The sequence below is a fragment of the Nothobranchius furzeri genome, chromosome 5 (assembly GCF_043380555.1).
Source record: "Nothobranchius furzeri strain GRZ-AD chromosome 5, NfurGRZ-RIMD1, whole genome shotgun sequence".
Lineage (NCBI taxonomy): Eukaryota > Metazoa > Chordata > Actinopteri > Cyprinodontiformes > Nothobranchiidae > Nothobranchius > Nothobranchius furzeri.
In genome coordinates this window covers 17,583,372-17,599,669 of record NC_091745.1, presented here as the reverse complement: position 1 = coordinate 17,599,669, position 16,298 = coordinate 17,583,372, and the positions used below count along the sequence as shown (strand labels likewise).

Genomic DNA, 16,298 nt, shown 5'->3' with positions numbered 1-16,298 from the left:
CAGTGATTACGAAGAAAAAAGTTCCATAAATCTGTTCATTTTGAAAAATTCAAAATCTGAGTTTTAATTACTTAAAAAAGTTCCTTGGTTGTTAGGTTCTATCTGAAGGCTGCACAGTGATGCAGTGGTTAGCATTGCTGCTTTGTAGTAAGAAGGTCATGAGTTCAAATCCTTGTCTAGGGTCTTCTGCGTGGAGTTTTCATGTTCTCTCTGTGGATGCTTGGGTCTTCTCCAGGTACTCCAGCTTTCTCCCACAGTCGAAAAACATGACTGTCTGGTTGATTGGTCTCTCTAAATTATCCTTAGGTTTGTGTGCATATTGTTGTTTGTCCAATGTGTCTCTGTGTCCCTGGGATGGAGTGTTACCTATTTCCCAAAGACCGCTGGAGATAAGAACCAGACACCCCATGAGGATAAGAGGATATAGAAAATTATTGGTTCTATCTGGAAGCTCACTCAATGTTTGTTCAACAAATTGTATTTAAAGCCAGCACAGGAGCAGTGTGGAAACGGGTGCAGCGGGAGCTGTGTGTCACCATGTGTGCATCTTGATGGTACCTGGGCTCACTGGGTGGAGGTGGGGTCTATTGGGGGGTTGGGGGAGCTAATGCCTTCTGGTCTAGGCGGAGTTCCCAGGGTTGCTGGACCGGGACCAGCAGACCTGGTATGCTGGAGTTCCTGGCTGGTCCAGGTAAGTCTAGGGCGGGGGTCTCAGCTTGCAGGGGCCTATGCCTTCCCCTTGTAGGGTTGCTGCTAGCGTGGGATGGGCGGGTGCCTTAGACTGTGCTCCTGGTACATTTGGGGAAGACCTGAAAGTGGGCCCACTGATGGATTGTGCTGATGGGGGTCTTTCTGCATGAGGGAGCGAACCTGGGGCGCAGTGGGGTCTGGGGTGCCTGGTTATCATCAACCTATGTTAGCACACACATACATACACACAACATTGATCCACGTGGGGACGTGTGGTGGTGACTGAGGCTTCACCCCTGCTACTTTTGCCCTTGTAACGTCCAGAAAGGGTCAGTTTTCACCTACATATTGACTTACATGCCACCGGTCATCTGCAGACATAATTCCATTCTCTAAAGTGGATTTTACGTTCTACCTTCCAACAAGCCAGAAGATTCTGCAGTCCTGTTGACATTTCAGGGGGAACAAGATGTCAGCCTATCCCAAAAAAAGCCTTCTTTTGATAAGACTGCAGGATTGCACACTCTCATGAAAGATGAACTTTTACAACTCATAAGTTAAATAATCATTAAATAATAATATGGTTGAATGAACAAATGCTATATGAACACTAATATTAATGTTTGAATAATCTGTGACTAATTCAATGAAGTTGAAATGAATTTTAATATTACAATGAAACATTTTGATGTTATGATCAGTAATGTTTGGTTTAAAGAGTGAATCATTATCTACACTCATACACAATGTTCATTAGAGATAAATTAAAGTTAACGTCACTGCACATAAAGATTCTTCGTCCACAGAACTAGAACATCTTTGTATCTGGAAAAGACATATGTTCTGAGGTTTGTTTGTCAACACCTCTCAACCTCTTTTGTCCTGATTGGCCATGTGATCATATCATGAGAATATTAAAACAGAATCACTTGCTGAGTGATCCAGTTAGTTTTTGAGCAGAACTCTGGACTGGCCACCGGGGGGAAACTAACCACCGCATCTCTTGACACGCTGTCAAAACCTGCAACACGCTGAAGCTGACACAGCAAATGGTTCCTGCAGAACAAAGCTGAAACAGGCTTTGTTTGGGAACATAGGCTGATATCTTGTTCCCCTGAAATGTCAACAAGGACTGGAGAATCTTCTGGCTTGTTGGAAGGTAGAACGTAAAATCCACTTTAGAGAATGGAATTATGTCTGCAGATGACCGGTGGCGTAGGTCAATATGTAGGTGAAAACTGACCATTTCTGGAAGTTACACCCTCTAACCTCTGTTGACCTGGTAGGGCTGGGTATCTAGATCTACCTGCGGGGGCTTTGGGGTTGTTGCAGTGATAGGTGAGTGGGGATGGGTGGCTTGGACGCCCCATGCTGACTGTCCCTCATGAGGTGTTGGGTTGGGCCCTCGGGCTTAGTGTTGTATCGCTCTGAGCTGGTCTGTACTGGTGGGGTGTGCTGGGCTGGGGGCTCCTTGGCTTGGCCGCCCCCCTAATGGGTTCCCTTTGGCTAGGGGCTGGTGCCCTGACATGCCACAAATGTAATAAAGGTGTAATGATCTAGATTACATGTTATTTAATAAGCCATAAGGTGTAGGATTCCATAGCAAATATGAAATCCACCTTATGGATCTGTGAGGTTATTTAAACTAGAAGATTGGAACTTTTTAATGCAGGGATTAGATAACCACTTCATATTCACTCAGAGACAACAGAAGAGAGAGAGTCAAGTTAAAAGTTTAAAAACTTGTTACTAAACAAATTAAAACTAGACTAACTTTAACACTAAATGTATGGTGTGACTAATGTGGGTGAAACGGTGAATGGGATGACGTGTGATGTTAATCAGAACCAGCAAATCCGAAGAAGCGATTAGTTCTGATGGGAACTGAAGGTGATGTCTTCGCGTTAAGCTTTGGTTAGGAGGTTCATAAACACATGAGACACCATTTGTCGGTCTACCTACCCTGAGCGGAAATCCCCGTTAGATCAGGAATGTCAAGGTCTAGCTTGACCTTCTCTGAAACCGAGCCGGTAGGAAAAGCAGCGGTTGCCGACCAGACTAGTCTGGAGATACTTCCGGGTCGCGACAATTTGTTGGCGTCTGGTGAGACCCGAGCCTGGGTCTTGATGGTTCAGCTTTTATTCTGAAAGGAGCTGTTGCCGCAGTTGGAATAGCAATGGATTTTTCAGCTTGTCGTTGGTTCTTTTGGCTCAAGAGGAAAGTTACGGATTAGCCACTCTGTCACTTTCTCTGGAACGCTTTGAACTGGCGTTAAAGATGACGTGGGCATAGTTTTATACTTCGGATGTTTTGGTTTATGGTCGAATGAAAAGTTGACAGATTTACCAAACACTATCAAAACCACGCCTCTGTCAGATCTGGCAGATTCTGATTGGATCAGTGAAAGTAATGTGTCTATTAAAGCTACGTGAGATCAGTCCTGTTGGAACATTTAAAGTCATATTACCTTTATATTCTATAGGATTATAATAAAGTAATTAATATTTTGATTTCACAGATTGGTCACATCTTATTTATTGACTAACACGTTGTTGGATTAGCTTATTAAAATAGAGTTGTTTGATTAATTAAAAGAAAAGAGTCCATTCTTCATTCTTCTGTTGAGCTGAAAATAAGCAGCTTAGAAGGAATGCATGAGACCTTGAGACCCTATCTCATGCAGACTAGTCTTGTGCAAAGGAGGATAAAAACAGTCATTTCATTCTGTTACAAAGGCTACTGCTTTACAGGAGGAACATCCATCCCTCTGGCTGTAGAGTAAAACTGCTCTGGCTGTCACGCTGAGTGTTGGTTTGGGACCCACATGCAGGTGAGTAAAGCTCAGAGGCAGCAAATACCTTAATCCATTTATTGTAAGGACTTGGGGGTGTAGAAACAACAGGAACCAAAGCACGTTGACATGGGAAGACGTAAGACGAGGTTGACAGACAAACCGACAAAAGGCACAGGACTGACATGGCTTAAACACACAGGAGCAGGGGATCAGGTTAACAAGAGGCATGTGCAACCAATAAACACAAGGGGAGACGTGAGGCAACCAAGGCTGGGAAGCAGAACGTGACACTGGCATCTTCGGGCACCCATATCAACCGTTACGTCTGCTTCTACTGCCAGGACAGGACAGGTTAAACAAAGCATGCACATGAACAATATAAAACAAACCTTATAATGAATAAGTGTTTAAAAATTATTGTTTTAATTTACCTATATACCCAAAGCCTGTGTATGTAAAGAGCAGGCTTCACTTCATCAGATTTTTTTTGGTTCCAATAAGGTAAAAAAAAAAAATGCTCAGAAATTGGACAATTTAAATAAATATCCTGACACCGATTCAATAACTTCATTTCTTTATCTTGATTTATTTTCCTTCAGCTGATAAATTTGTCTAACTTACCTAAATAATAAACATAACAATATGCTGTGTGCTAATTAATAAAACCTCAAAGTAGAAATGTATATTTTTAATTATAAAAGTTTACATTACTCTAAAGTTTGGAGTACAACGTCACTTTTAATTGAACAAAAAATAAATAAAAGCATGTGGCTTAAGAACATTCTTGAGGGTGTTTTTTTTATTTTTAGTGTATGCAAAACCTTATTTGATCAAACCATTGATACATAATTGGGTGGTAATAAAAAAAAAAGAAAGAAGAAAAGTGATAAGTGATTCAAATAAACAATAAGAATGTTTATAAGTAGAAATTAACAATTAACTCAAAAATGACTCAGTGAGGAAATAAATGTGGTAATATTTATTTTGTAATTATCAGATCTCAGCTTAAATCAGCTCTGAAAAGACATTTTACATGAACAGGTTTTAGCATCCTAACAGAAAAAATCCACTACAAGTTTAAGTTTTTATTTCATCAGCAAATCAGGATTTACAGTGTTTTCCTTCCTATTTCCTGCACGCCCTTGAGACTTCCACCTCATCTGTGTCGACCAGAACATGCTCTGTGAATCTGGAGTAAATATGAATTTTTGCACACAAAATAATAATAATAATAATAAGTGTGGATATTTCTAATCAACAAGAGATTCATTTACTTACTTCAACACGTTTAAAGGAAACAGAAAAGTGGAAAAAATACTAAAACATTTAAATGAATAAATAAATAGTGTTGAATCTAAATTCAGGATATAAATTATTGAACCAAGTCACTATTTCAACAGGTTCATGGGTAATTATGGTGTTTTCCTGGCTAGCAACACTTCACATGAATAAACTGATATTTTTGCACACCAGGCAACACTGATTTAAGAAACATGATTTTTGTCTCCTGAATTTTCCTTTCAGATGTACTGTGATGACTACCGTATTTTCCGGACTATAAGCCGCTACTTTTTCCCCACGCTTTGAACCATGCAGCTTAAAATAAGGTGCGGCTTTACTGAAGATTTTCCTTCAACTGCCACTAGGGGGCGCTTTAGCAGAAAGTGAAACAGGTGGAAGTCAAAAGTGGAAATGGAAGAAAGTGCTCATTTTAATTTAGCACATGCAAGCAGCCGGCACCACGAAGAATTTTTTTCAAATCCATACCCCCTCATCATGGTAACTACACGTATGAGTTCATATGATGCTGCATTTAAGTTGAAGGCCATCGATCTGGCAGTAAAGGAGGGAAACAGTGCTGCCGCACGTAAGCTTGGCATGAATGAATCCATGGTTCGGCGCTGCAGACGGCAGCGGGAAGAACTCATTCAAGCCAGCTTCACCCGGGGATGATGACAGCGACACGGACATCGCCACAGAAAAGGTATGTGACGAAGCTCTTCTGAGGCTGTTCAACTCCGACACTGAAGAAGAGGACTTTAATGGCTTTAGTGTGCAGGAGGAAGATGAGAGCGAATGACTTCTTCTGGTAGGCAGGTGTGTTTTATTTACTAACCAGGCATGTTTTGTGTGCAGTTTTTATTTTCTAATCATCCAGGGTTTATTAATGCTGTGTCAGCGCTGTTCTTTTCTTCTAAACATGCAAATGACCGGTAATAACGTGTCAGTGCTGTTTTTATGTTATAACCATCCAAAAATATGAATGCTATCAGTGCTGTTTTTTATGTTATAACCATCCAGAAATATGAACGCTATCAGCGCTGTTTTCTTTTCTAAACTTGCAGGCACATTCACCCGTGTTTAAAATTCCTTTTGTTGAATTAAAACAACAACGAAAAACCTCCGTGTAGCGTCTTTCTGTCTAATTATCTTATGTTATGGCCGTACATGCGCTGTGCGCCGGAGACCGGCATGTGGCTGCTGCGCTGCGGCTTGTATTCGAGTGCGGCGTGTGTGTGTAGAAACCCTTTTTTTTGTTGGTGCGGCTTATATTGAGGTGCGCTCTATAGTCCAGAAACTACGGTAGTTTTTCTGAATTAGCACAACAGACTGAGAGTGAAGAGTCTGAACGAAAACCTCCCTGAACTTACAGAGCTGGTGATGGTGACAGTAGCATTAGCAGATAGTCTGTGACATGGGAATAAACACAAAAATCAGTTTTTCACAGCCTGATAAAAGATGTTGTAGTTTTTTATAAAAAGTGAGACATGTGGACCCACTGAGGAAGAGGTGTTTTTACTGGTGAGGGACATGGGGACATTTGGTCCTCTGAGGAAGGTTTAATATGGTCGGCCGCGCCGCTCCTGCCGACGGTCTCCTCTGGAAGTAAAAACAAGACCTGGTGAGCTGAAGCAATGCAACATTCAGACGAGTTTATGCATTTGATTCAGGAATCAAACGACAACCTGCAAATTTGTAAAGTGAAAGAAAAATCATGCTAAACATTTCAGGACAATAAAAGTCTGATTTAAATAATTTAAAAACAGATAAAATGACACTAAACCGTTAAATGAACTATTAACAGAAACATAAAAATGCTATCAATCAATCTATATTTTTTAACTTCTTTTTGTATTTTGTAAAAAGAATCACACCTAATGTTTTTCTCCAAAATTAGTTTAATATTAGAATGGAAACAGAACAAACCAAACATATTAAACGATGAAAGCTAAACTATCCTAACATCAGGAAGCTGCTTCACTTTGGACCGAGTTTGATTGAGTGTATTTGACCTTGCGTCCATCTTTCCTGGGCTGTATCCTCCACGTTCGCCTCCTCTGAAACCACCACGGTCACCTCCTCGACCCCTGAAGCCTCCACGCTCAAAGCCCCCACTATGGTCACCACCATACCCTCCTGACAACAGAAAGATTAAAGATTGATAAATCTGAATATAAGAGTGAAAAGGAGTTTAAATAAAAGCATCTTTAACACTGAGGAGTGAACTAGAACAGTCTGGAGCTCCATCACAGCTGACCTCTGACACACTGAAGCTTGACTGGTTCCTGTTAATTCCTCCTTTTAAACTAAGGGTGAATGACTTAACTAAAGGCTGTATGTGAGACCTGAATGTGTCTGACCTCTGTCCATGGGGGGCATGCCCCCAGCATCTTCAGGCTTTGGAGTTTTGCACTGATTGCACTCATTTCGCCACGCGAAGTTCAAGTTGCCGCAGTTTCTGTAGAGAAAAAGCATAAATCAGGAACACTGATGAATAAGCATTTAACTTCTGTCTTAAATGACAGCATAACAAATTTGTGTTTTTATTCTGAAGCATAAAATCCAACAGATGTTCTCTTTCAAACCCAAAGAACTTCACTCACAAGTTAGAACACTTCCAGTCCCCAGCTCTTTGCTGACCTCCTCCTGCACCTCCGCTCTCTCCGTCGCCTCCTGGGAAACCTCCACCTCGACCCCCTCTAAATCCTCCACGACCCATCAGACCTGCATATTCAAACAGACTTAGGCCACGGACACACGTAGCTGTGTTTCTGTAAAACCAAACATTCTTTGGTCCACACCACCTCGTTTTCAGCTAAAAGAAGGAAAAAACAACAACTGTGCAATGTTTAGAATATTCATTGCGGGTGGAGTGGGATTCTGTTAGGGGTGACTGACTCTTTAAAAGGTCTAAGCTGAATCACTAATGAATCAACTTTTGCATGATATTCTAATTTTCCGAGTTTCACCTGAAAAACAGTAACCAAGCTTGTAAATACAAGTGAGTGTTAGCACACGTCACTCATTTTAGATGCAAGCAGTGACGCTGTGAAACCAAAAACCCCAGATGTGTACGTCCACAAGCAAATGCTAAGAACAAAGAATTTGTAAATCTCCACTTCGGTCGGAGTTTTTGAAAGAATAGTTTTTGGTGTCATTTACCTTCTTTCATGCGATGCCAGATCGTAGATAAATATCTTTGTTTTGTGAGATACCCAGATATGTGTGTGTAGCCTTAAAGGGACTGTACGGAAGTTTGACAGCCAAAACATGTATAGAAATAATAAATGTCTTCTTCATACATTCTCCTGCAATGCCCTGGTCCTGTAGAATGAGCCCTGGCATTTTTACTGTGATTGCCTGTTTTTCTGTAAAATCACAGAAAAAGAGAGATGCTCGGGTCGAGCAGGCTGCTTCATGCGCGTTCACGCTCAGGCATAGCCCGTAGCATTTGCTATCCGTAGCTTTAGTAGCAGAAAGAGAGGCAGTGCCAACTCAGCGACTTTGTCGCTGTTCCTAACGCCTAGTGACAAAGCTAGCTACATTTCTGAGGACCCTTAGCTACTTTCTGTAGAAAATTCTTCTAGATATTTCCTGCAAATTAGAAAAATAGCCATTTTCGCTCCAAACCATTCTTTGGTTTGATGTTGTTTCAGCTGTCATCAAGGATATAAAAGTTACAGATGTGTGTATTTCGTGGGTAGGAACTAATTTATGCATTGTGAGGTATTCATCCTTTTATATTTGTGCGTGAAAATATTCCTAAATATAAGAAAACCTCAGACCATGCGTACAAGGAAGAAAGAAAGAAAGAAAGAAAGAAAGAAAGAAAGAAAGAAAGAAAGAAAGAAAGAAAGAAAGAAAGAAAGAATTGTGAGGCGCCTTGTGATTTTTATCTTGAGAGGCACTATAAAACCGTTTACTAATTTTATTATTATTATTGTTGTTATTATTATTCACCACATTCTCACACCCAAGGCGTCAATATATGACGATTCGGGACGCCCCAGCGTGTCAGGAGACAATGAACAGGGACACGCTGGGTCACGTGGCTCCGCTGGCGTCACTGTTTGACGCGCGTGGTCACACTGACATTATTCGACTATTTAACCTTCCCCTCACCCCAATCCTAACCTAAAGCCGGGCGTACACTGTGCGACTTTTTCACTTTTTTGAGCCGATTTTCCAGTCGTGCGAGAAGCCACGACATCGGGGCGAGTTTTGCGCCGAGCGGTCGTGTAGTGTACAGGGGGTTACGAGAGGCGATTAACACCACGTGACCAGCCGCCGATCAGCAGTCGTGAGGTCGCAGGGACTTCTGGTGTGTTTAATATTTCGCTCGTCCCTCGTGAGGGTATCGCACTGTTGAAGCGGCGCTGCGAGCAGCTGCGAGCAGCTACGATCCAAAAAGTATCAGAACCGCTCACGGCGCATGCGCGCGCGATCCTGCATCAACGCCGGCCGGTCGCTCGCTATTTCCCTAATAACACACGCTGTGCGTTTTTGTTTCTACACGTTTTTTTTACTCACAAAGATTGTCAAGAAAGCGTGTTTGTCGTGTTCATGTCAAATTAAACTGATCACAAAACACAGATTTACTTTCTTTATTTCGTTTCCTCATCCAACCCCCATAAATCCCTGTGTGTCCTCCTGCAGCACTCCCGAAGGACAACAGGCAAGACAAAAAAGTCTGACGTGTTGAGTAAAAACTGCTATTTTTAGCATATTATTAGGGCCGACGTGTTGCTACCAGACGTACAGTGTGAGCAGTCAGGTCGCATGCGAGAACTGGGTCGTGCAGTGTGAGCACATGACTCGTGAGATCTGCTCTGCGAGGAAGTCGTACAGTTTGAGCTGAAGCTGAACGCTGCGAGTGAAAAAGTCGCACAGTGTACGCCCGGCTTTAAGGTCCATAAACTGTGACCTTAAGGTTAGGATTGAGGTGAGGGGAAGGTCAAGTAGTTCAAATGTCCGTCTCAGCACCGGCATCGGATACCGACGCTCTGGGACGCTGCGTCAGCTGTTTGTCCCTGATCGTCGTCTCCTGATGCGCTGGGGCGTCCCGAATCGTCATATATTGACACTTGGTCACATGCATCCTATTTTGACGCCTTTGGTGTGAGAAGGTGTTGTAAGAAAGCCAAGAAAGCCAAGATTGTTGAGGGGAAAGAGTCCTACAGACGGAGGCTGGAAAACAAACTGCAGGAAAACAACACCAGGGAGGTGTGGAATGGAATGCGGGCTATCACTGGCCTGAGACAAAAGAGAGGTGTTGGGATGGAGGGGGATGTCGAAAGTGCTAACAACCTAAATCTACACTTCAATAGGTTCGACTGCCCAGCGTCTCCTGTCTCCACAGCCAGCTCTTCCCATCATCCCCTTCCATCTCCCCCATCTCCTGCCTCCTCTGAAGCCGGGCGTACACTGTGCGACTTTTTCACTTTTTTGAGCCGATTTTCCAGTCGTGCGAGAATCCACAAGATCGGGGCGAGTTTTGCGCTGAGCGTCGTGTAGTGTACAGGGGGTTACGAGAGGCGATTAACACCACGTGACCAGCCGCCGATCAGCAGTCGTGAGGTCGCAGGGACTTCTGGTGTGTTTAATATTTCGCTCGTCCCTCGTGAGGGTATCGCACTGTTGAAGCGGCGCTGCGAGCAGCTACGATCCAAAAAAGTATCAGAACCGCTCACGGCGCATGCGCGCGCAATCCTGCATCAACGCCGGTCGCTCGCTATTTCGCTAATAACACACGCTGTTCGTTTTTGTTTCTACACGTTTTTTTTTTACTCACAAAGATTGTCAAGAAAGCGTGTTTGTCGTGTTCATGTCAAATTAAACTGATCACAAAACAAAGATTAACTTTCTTTATTTCGTTTTCCTCATCCAACCCCCATAAATCCCTGTGTGTCCTGCAGCACTCCCGAAGGACAACAGGCAAGACAAAAAAGTCTGACGTGTTGAGTAAAAACTGCTATTTTTAGCACATTTTTAGGGCCGACGTGTTGCTACCAGACGTACAGTGTGAGCAGTCAGGTCGCATGCGAGAACTGGGTCGTACAGTGTGAGCACATGACTCGTGAGATCTGCTCTGCGAGGAAGTCGTACAGTTTGAGCTGAAGCTGAGTGCTGCGAGTGAAAAAGTCGCACAGTGTACGCCCAGCTTGACTGTCTCACCCTGTCCCTCTCAGCAGATGACATCAAAAAGAATTGGGCAGACTCCACCCCGGCAAAGCTGCTGGTCCTGATGGTGTCAGTCCTAGGGCCCTTAGGTGTTGGGCTTCCCAGCTGTCTGGAGTTTTACAACGGATCTTCAACATGAGCCTGGAGATGCAGAGAGTTCCATCACTCTGGAAGACATCCTGCCTGGTTCCTGTCCCTAAAAAGATCAACCTGTCGACCCCCAGTGACTACAGGCCAGTGGCTCTGACCTCACATGTCATGAAGACGCTGGAGAGACTCATCCTAAAACATCTGCGGCTGCTGGTGGAGCCTTGGCTGGATCCCCTGCAGTTTGCTTATCAACCTCGTATCGGTGTGGAGGATGCCCTCATCTACCTGCTGGACTGGGCATATTCTCATCTGGACATTGCTGGGAGCACTGTGAGGGTCATGTTTTTCGACTTCTCTAGTGCCTTTAACACAATCAGACCATCACTGCTGGGGAACAAGCTCACGGAAATGCAGGTGGACGCCCCACTTGTAGGTTGGATTACGGACTATTTAACAAATAGACCACAGCATGTCCGACTGATAAGCTGCTGCTCAGATAACATCCTGAGCAGCACGGGGGCGCCGCAGGGGACAGTCCTATCACCCTTCCTCTTCACCCTTTACACATCTGACTTCATGTACAAGTCTCAGTCTTGCCATCTGCAGAAATTCTCTGATGACTCTGCTATCGTGGGCTGTATCAGGGATGGTCAGGAGGTGGAGTACAGGAGTGTGGTGGACAGCTTTGTGGAGTGGTGTGAGCTAAACAACCTACAACTTAACATCACAAAGACTAAAGAACTGATTATGGACTTTAGGAAGCAGGCCCCACCTCCTACTCCTGTCATCATAAGAGGGGCTGACGTTGAGATCGTTGAGGACTACCGGTACCTGGGTGTACACTTGGACTGTAAACTGGACTGGACCAAGAACACCAATGCTATCTTCAAAAAAGGGCAGAGTCGGCTTTTCCTACTGAGGCAAAAGACTCATTGCCCCGAAATGCAGAACTGACCGCCACAGGAAATCCTTCGTACCGGTGGCAATAGGACTGTTTAACTCTTCCTCACGCTGTAGGTGACTCTCCAAATACTATTACCTTGGTTATTCTGTGCCCTCACCGACTGTGCAATATTACCCAAGAGTTCTGATTGTAAATATGTTTTTATCCCCCCATCATATCATATGCTGCTACAAACCCATATTCTTTTACACAATACTTTAATCACTTTTGTGAATCGCCTGCACCGACGGCTTAATTACTTATTCACAAGGATGCAGTCATGTATTTATTTGTTGAGATATGCGATTGTTTGTTTTGCACTATCCTACATGGTACTACTGTAGATCTTTTTTTTTAATGTATATATTGTATATCATATTTCTATTTCACCTGTTCCTTTGTCTCTCCGACTGCTTTGAGCATGTACATGACACAAGAATTTCCCTCGGGATAAATAAAGTTGTTCTTATTCTTATTCTTATTGAAGGATACGGCAGAGCGTGCACTCAGAGGGAATACATCCTCCGTGACTAATCTGGCTCCTGAAGGAGGTCCTTCTGGAGCTATGCCGTGATTGGGACCCTTTGTGGAGTGACGGATAAACCGCATGAATCCGATACCAGTCCATATTCTATTTTACAACTATGAGAACCCCTCAGAACCTCCTCTGCTCCCGATCACACACGCTGCGTTGCCATGGTAACCAGACTGAATGACAGCCCCAGAAGAGGTTGCACTCTCAGACAACAATTCCAAATAAAACTAACTCCAAACAGGACGACTCCTTAAATGTGTAAACCGCGTTTAAAACCTCTGCAACTTGTTTGGTTCTTTTGCACTTTGGCAGCCAGTGTCTCGATCTTGCTGTCAATGAAGTTTTCTTGCTTTGTTTGTTCTTTGTTTTGTTTTTGGGAAGAACACAGGGAATTCCCTCATGAGCTGAGGATGTGGTGTGACCAAACATGGTAAATTGAGGGTGTTTCTGTATGTAAAAAACAAGCACCTTGGTACGCACAGGTGGGATTTGTCATCAGATGACTGCAGAGGAACGTGCGTATGAGTGGCCGCCACATATTCCATAAGTCAGGACTTTGACCGTTCTTACGAACATTCTAAATTTCATTCATAGGAAGGAATATAGGAATATTTCTACAAAAGTTTGATGAACGAGGCCCCAGAAATAAAAGAGATTGTTTTCTGCACTTAAATTATGCATTACACGTCTAAATCCAAAAACGCACCTTGGGCCAAACAATACATGCACAACGTAACATCTGTCACGGATTTATTCATACAGCCCACAGCCCTTTGGGGAAAACAGAGACTGAACATCAAATTCTGCTAAAACCTAGAGCATGTGGATTTAATTACAAACTTAGAAAGATATATGTCTCACCTCCTCGTCCTCGACCTCCTCTCATCCCACCCCGGCCTCCAAAATCAGGTCTGCGAGTGGCAAACGACACCTTGATTGGGTTTCCGTTGAAGTCTTTCCCTGAGGAGGAGAGATGGGTGTGAGTCAAGAAAGAAGGTTGGCGAAGAAATAGATCATGCACCTAAATTCACTTAAGAAGAAAACAGATGCTAAATTCACACTATTTACACTAAAGAACCAATAATAAAAAAAATAACCTAAAATGTCAGCAGGAGCTTTAAACTGTAGGGAATCCCAGTTTCACTGACCATCAAACCAGTCGATAGCTGCCTTTGCCGAGGGGGGATCATCAAAGGAAACAGTGGCCTCCCCCTTCAGCTTCCCAGTGTCTCGGTCTGTATAGAGGTTGATCATCGGCATGCCGGTCTTCTTGTTGACCTGAGAGGACAAATGAAGAAACATCTCCAATAGCATGCTCAGGGACAAAAACTAACAAGAGGCTTGTAAAGGTTTGAATGTAACAGAGACTAAAATTTCATTTAAAAGACTGTTTTTGTTTAGAGTGACTGTATTTTCTGTCCAAATGTTACTTCATTTTAGTTCATATTTATCTCACTTTGGGCTAAAGTGTTTACAGTTTTTTTCGATTGCTAAAACTGAAAAAGCAAAAATGAGGCACAATTTTCACAACCTCTACTTCTGTTCCCAATTACTTGACTCAGTTTATCACTACTTAAGATTTCCTTATCATATTAGAACTCTGATTTTCCTCCTTTACACTCTGATGTCAATTTCACATTACCTTGCTATCAAAACACAACACACAATTTGCAGGTATTACACACACTTCTCACATAAATTCTCAAAGCTTCAATCAACAACACACAAATATTCAAATCTCTAAACTTTCGGGTCTGGTGAGCAATTTGCAATCAGGGACTGCAGCATAAAAGTAAGTTTCCACAAGGCTACCCAGGTATATGAGTGGTTTCAGGAACTCCCCCTTCCTCAATCCCATTGAGGAGTTTTTCTCAGCCTGGAGGTGGAAGGTGTACGAAAGGAATCCACAGAGCCAGGTCCCACTGCTTCAAGCCATGGAGGAGGCTTGTAGAGATGTGGCCTTTGAGGCCTGTCAGGGCTTCATGAGGCACTCGAGGCGGTACTTCCAGAGGCGTTTGGACCAGGAGGACATCGCCTGTGATGTTGATGAGGCCCTCTGGCCAGACAGAGACCAGAGGCATGATGCCCCATGATTATGCTTGAATGGGAGAGGGGGTGGGGGTTAACTGTAAAAATAAAATGTTTTGTCTCAAAATTTGTGTGATGTCTAATGTTTGTCTCAGAGAAAAGTGGGCACTGTCATACATTCAGTGTGTCAAGTTCCTCTTTTAGGAGACACAATCCCCACTTGACAGGGATCATCTGCTGGAGAAATATACGCAGGATTCCACTCAGGACTTCATGGCTTCCCTTTTCATTTCCCTTTATTTCATTTCCATTTCATATTATCCAAGACGGAAATAGGAGATGACGAAGCACGAAGCAAGGCAAAGCCTACGAGCAGCTGAAAAACCTTAAACAAAAACAGTGTGTGTGCTAAGAAACAGTGTAATTGTGTAAAATTTCATTATCTCTATATAAACTACCATTCATAAAATAGATAAATGCATGATTTCAACATGATATACTTTTTTGAGCTAACATTTATAAAATAAATACATGATTAATTCATTCGGACCCAAACTCACTTAAATTCATCACTTCAGCTATTTGTTTCAATTTTACATCACAACATTAAATAGTGAGCAGATTTGAAGTAGCTTATTAACAATCAAACACCAAGCTGATTTCTAAACACCCAACACAATCATTTATGATACGCACCGGAGTCCACAGTGTCAGCTCCGAGCTGCGCTTAACAATCACCCATCTGCTGATCGGCATGCACACACGCGTTACAAATCGGCGTCTTATCGGCTGCCTCTCCAGTCTTCAGATGAATGTCATTAGCACCGCTTCGGAGGATCACCACGTTGGTGCTTCCTCTAGGAACTTTCACAACCAGTTTTCTCTCCTGACATGTCCTACATAAAACATTTCAGGCAGGAAATGCGCGATGACGTTCTGAGACGTGGAGCGACACGCGCACTAACCTTAATTAGTTCCAGCTGTTTCATTACCACCTACCCCGTGTGTCTTTTATTTTTTTCACTATTTTTCAACTTTTTTATGTTTTTATTTAAGGTTTTTTTTTTCAATCTAAATACGCTGTATGATCAAGATTTTGACCGCACACAGTGTGTAATTCATTGGGTTCCATTTAGACAATTGTGTTTTCAGTTTTGCTCTTCTGTGTTCTTTCCATGCTTGATAGTGTTCACCCAAAGGCTACTTGTGTTTAAGCAATGAATGGTATGTGTGTGTCATGTGAAAATGTGGCTGTGTTTACCAAATGAAAACACGTGTTTTGGGAACATGTTACGATATGTGATGGCAGGGTTTTGTTGCAAAGGGAAGCCACGGTTTAGGAATTTGTATGTTATGTTTGGGGTTTTGTGTGTGCAGTTTTGAAAGAAATGTACAGTTTTGAAAAACGCGTTTTAGCAATCGAAAAAAACTGTAATATAAACCAACCCAAAAATAACATAAATAAGTCAAATAACATTTTCAAACCATTTTTTCCAACGGTACAAACTGTAAATAACACAAACATTGAACAAATGTGCGAAAAGCTCAAAAGAGAATCAGAATTTAGCATGACGAGAAAGAGTTGAACCTTAATAATCCCAATCTGCTTGAAGAAGTCAGCCACTGCTTCAACGGTGTAGTCGTCTCCCAAGCCCTGAACGAAGATGGTGTTGTTATTGGAGTTATCCTGCTCCGGCACAACTGGAAGAGGAGACACATGATCATCTAACGGGATTTTAACTGACTGGTGAATCAAA

The 16,298-nt window shown here is 42.8% G+C and overlaps 1 protein-coding gene across 2 annotated transcripts in view; it reads right to left on the bottom strand.

The window, feature by feature from the left end:
* Nucleotides 1-5,946: 5,946 nt before the first annotated feature.
* Nucleotides 5,947-16,298, bottom strand: part of fus (FUS RNA binding protein) — a 31,954-nt gene continuing 21,602 nt past the window's right edge. Inside the window, exons 9-16 of one of the 2 annotated variants that reach the window (XR_011520648.1) lie at nt 16,130-16,242; nt 13,662-13,791; nt 13,375-13,473; nt 7,369-7,489; nt 7,126-7,223; nt 6,778-6,901; nt 6,265-6,364; nt 5,947-6,172 (exon numbers count right to left, since the gene is read on the bottom strand). Coding sequence is in view for 1 of the 2 variants with exons in the window: in XM_015976085.3 (XP_015831571.3) it covers nt 6,325-6,364; nt 6,778-6,901; nt 7,126-7,223; nt 7,369-7,489; nt 13,375-13,473; nt 13,662-13,791; nt 16,130-16,242 (725 nt within the window). In the remaining variant the exon portion in view is untranslated. Of the gene's footprint in view, nt 6,365-6,777; nt 6,902-7,125; nt 7,224-7,368; nt 7,490-13,374; nt 13,474-13,661; nt 13,792-16,129; nt 16,243-16,298 lie in introns of both variants that reach the window. The other variant, XM_015976085.3, reaches the window with a different exon arrangement.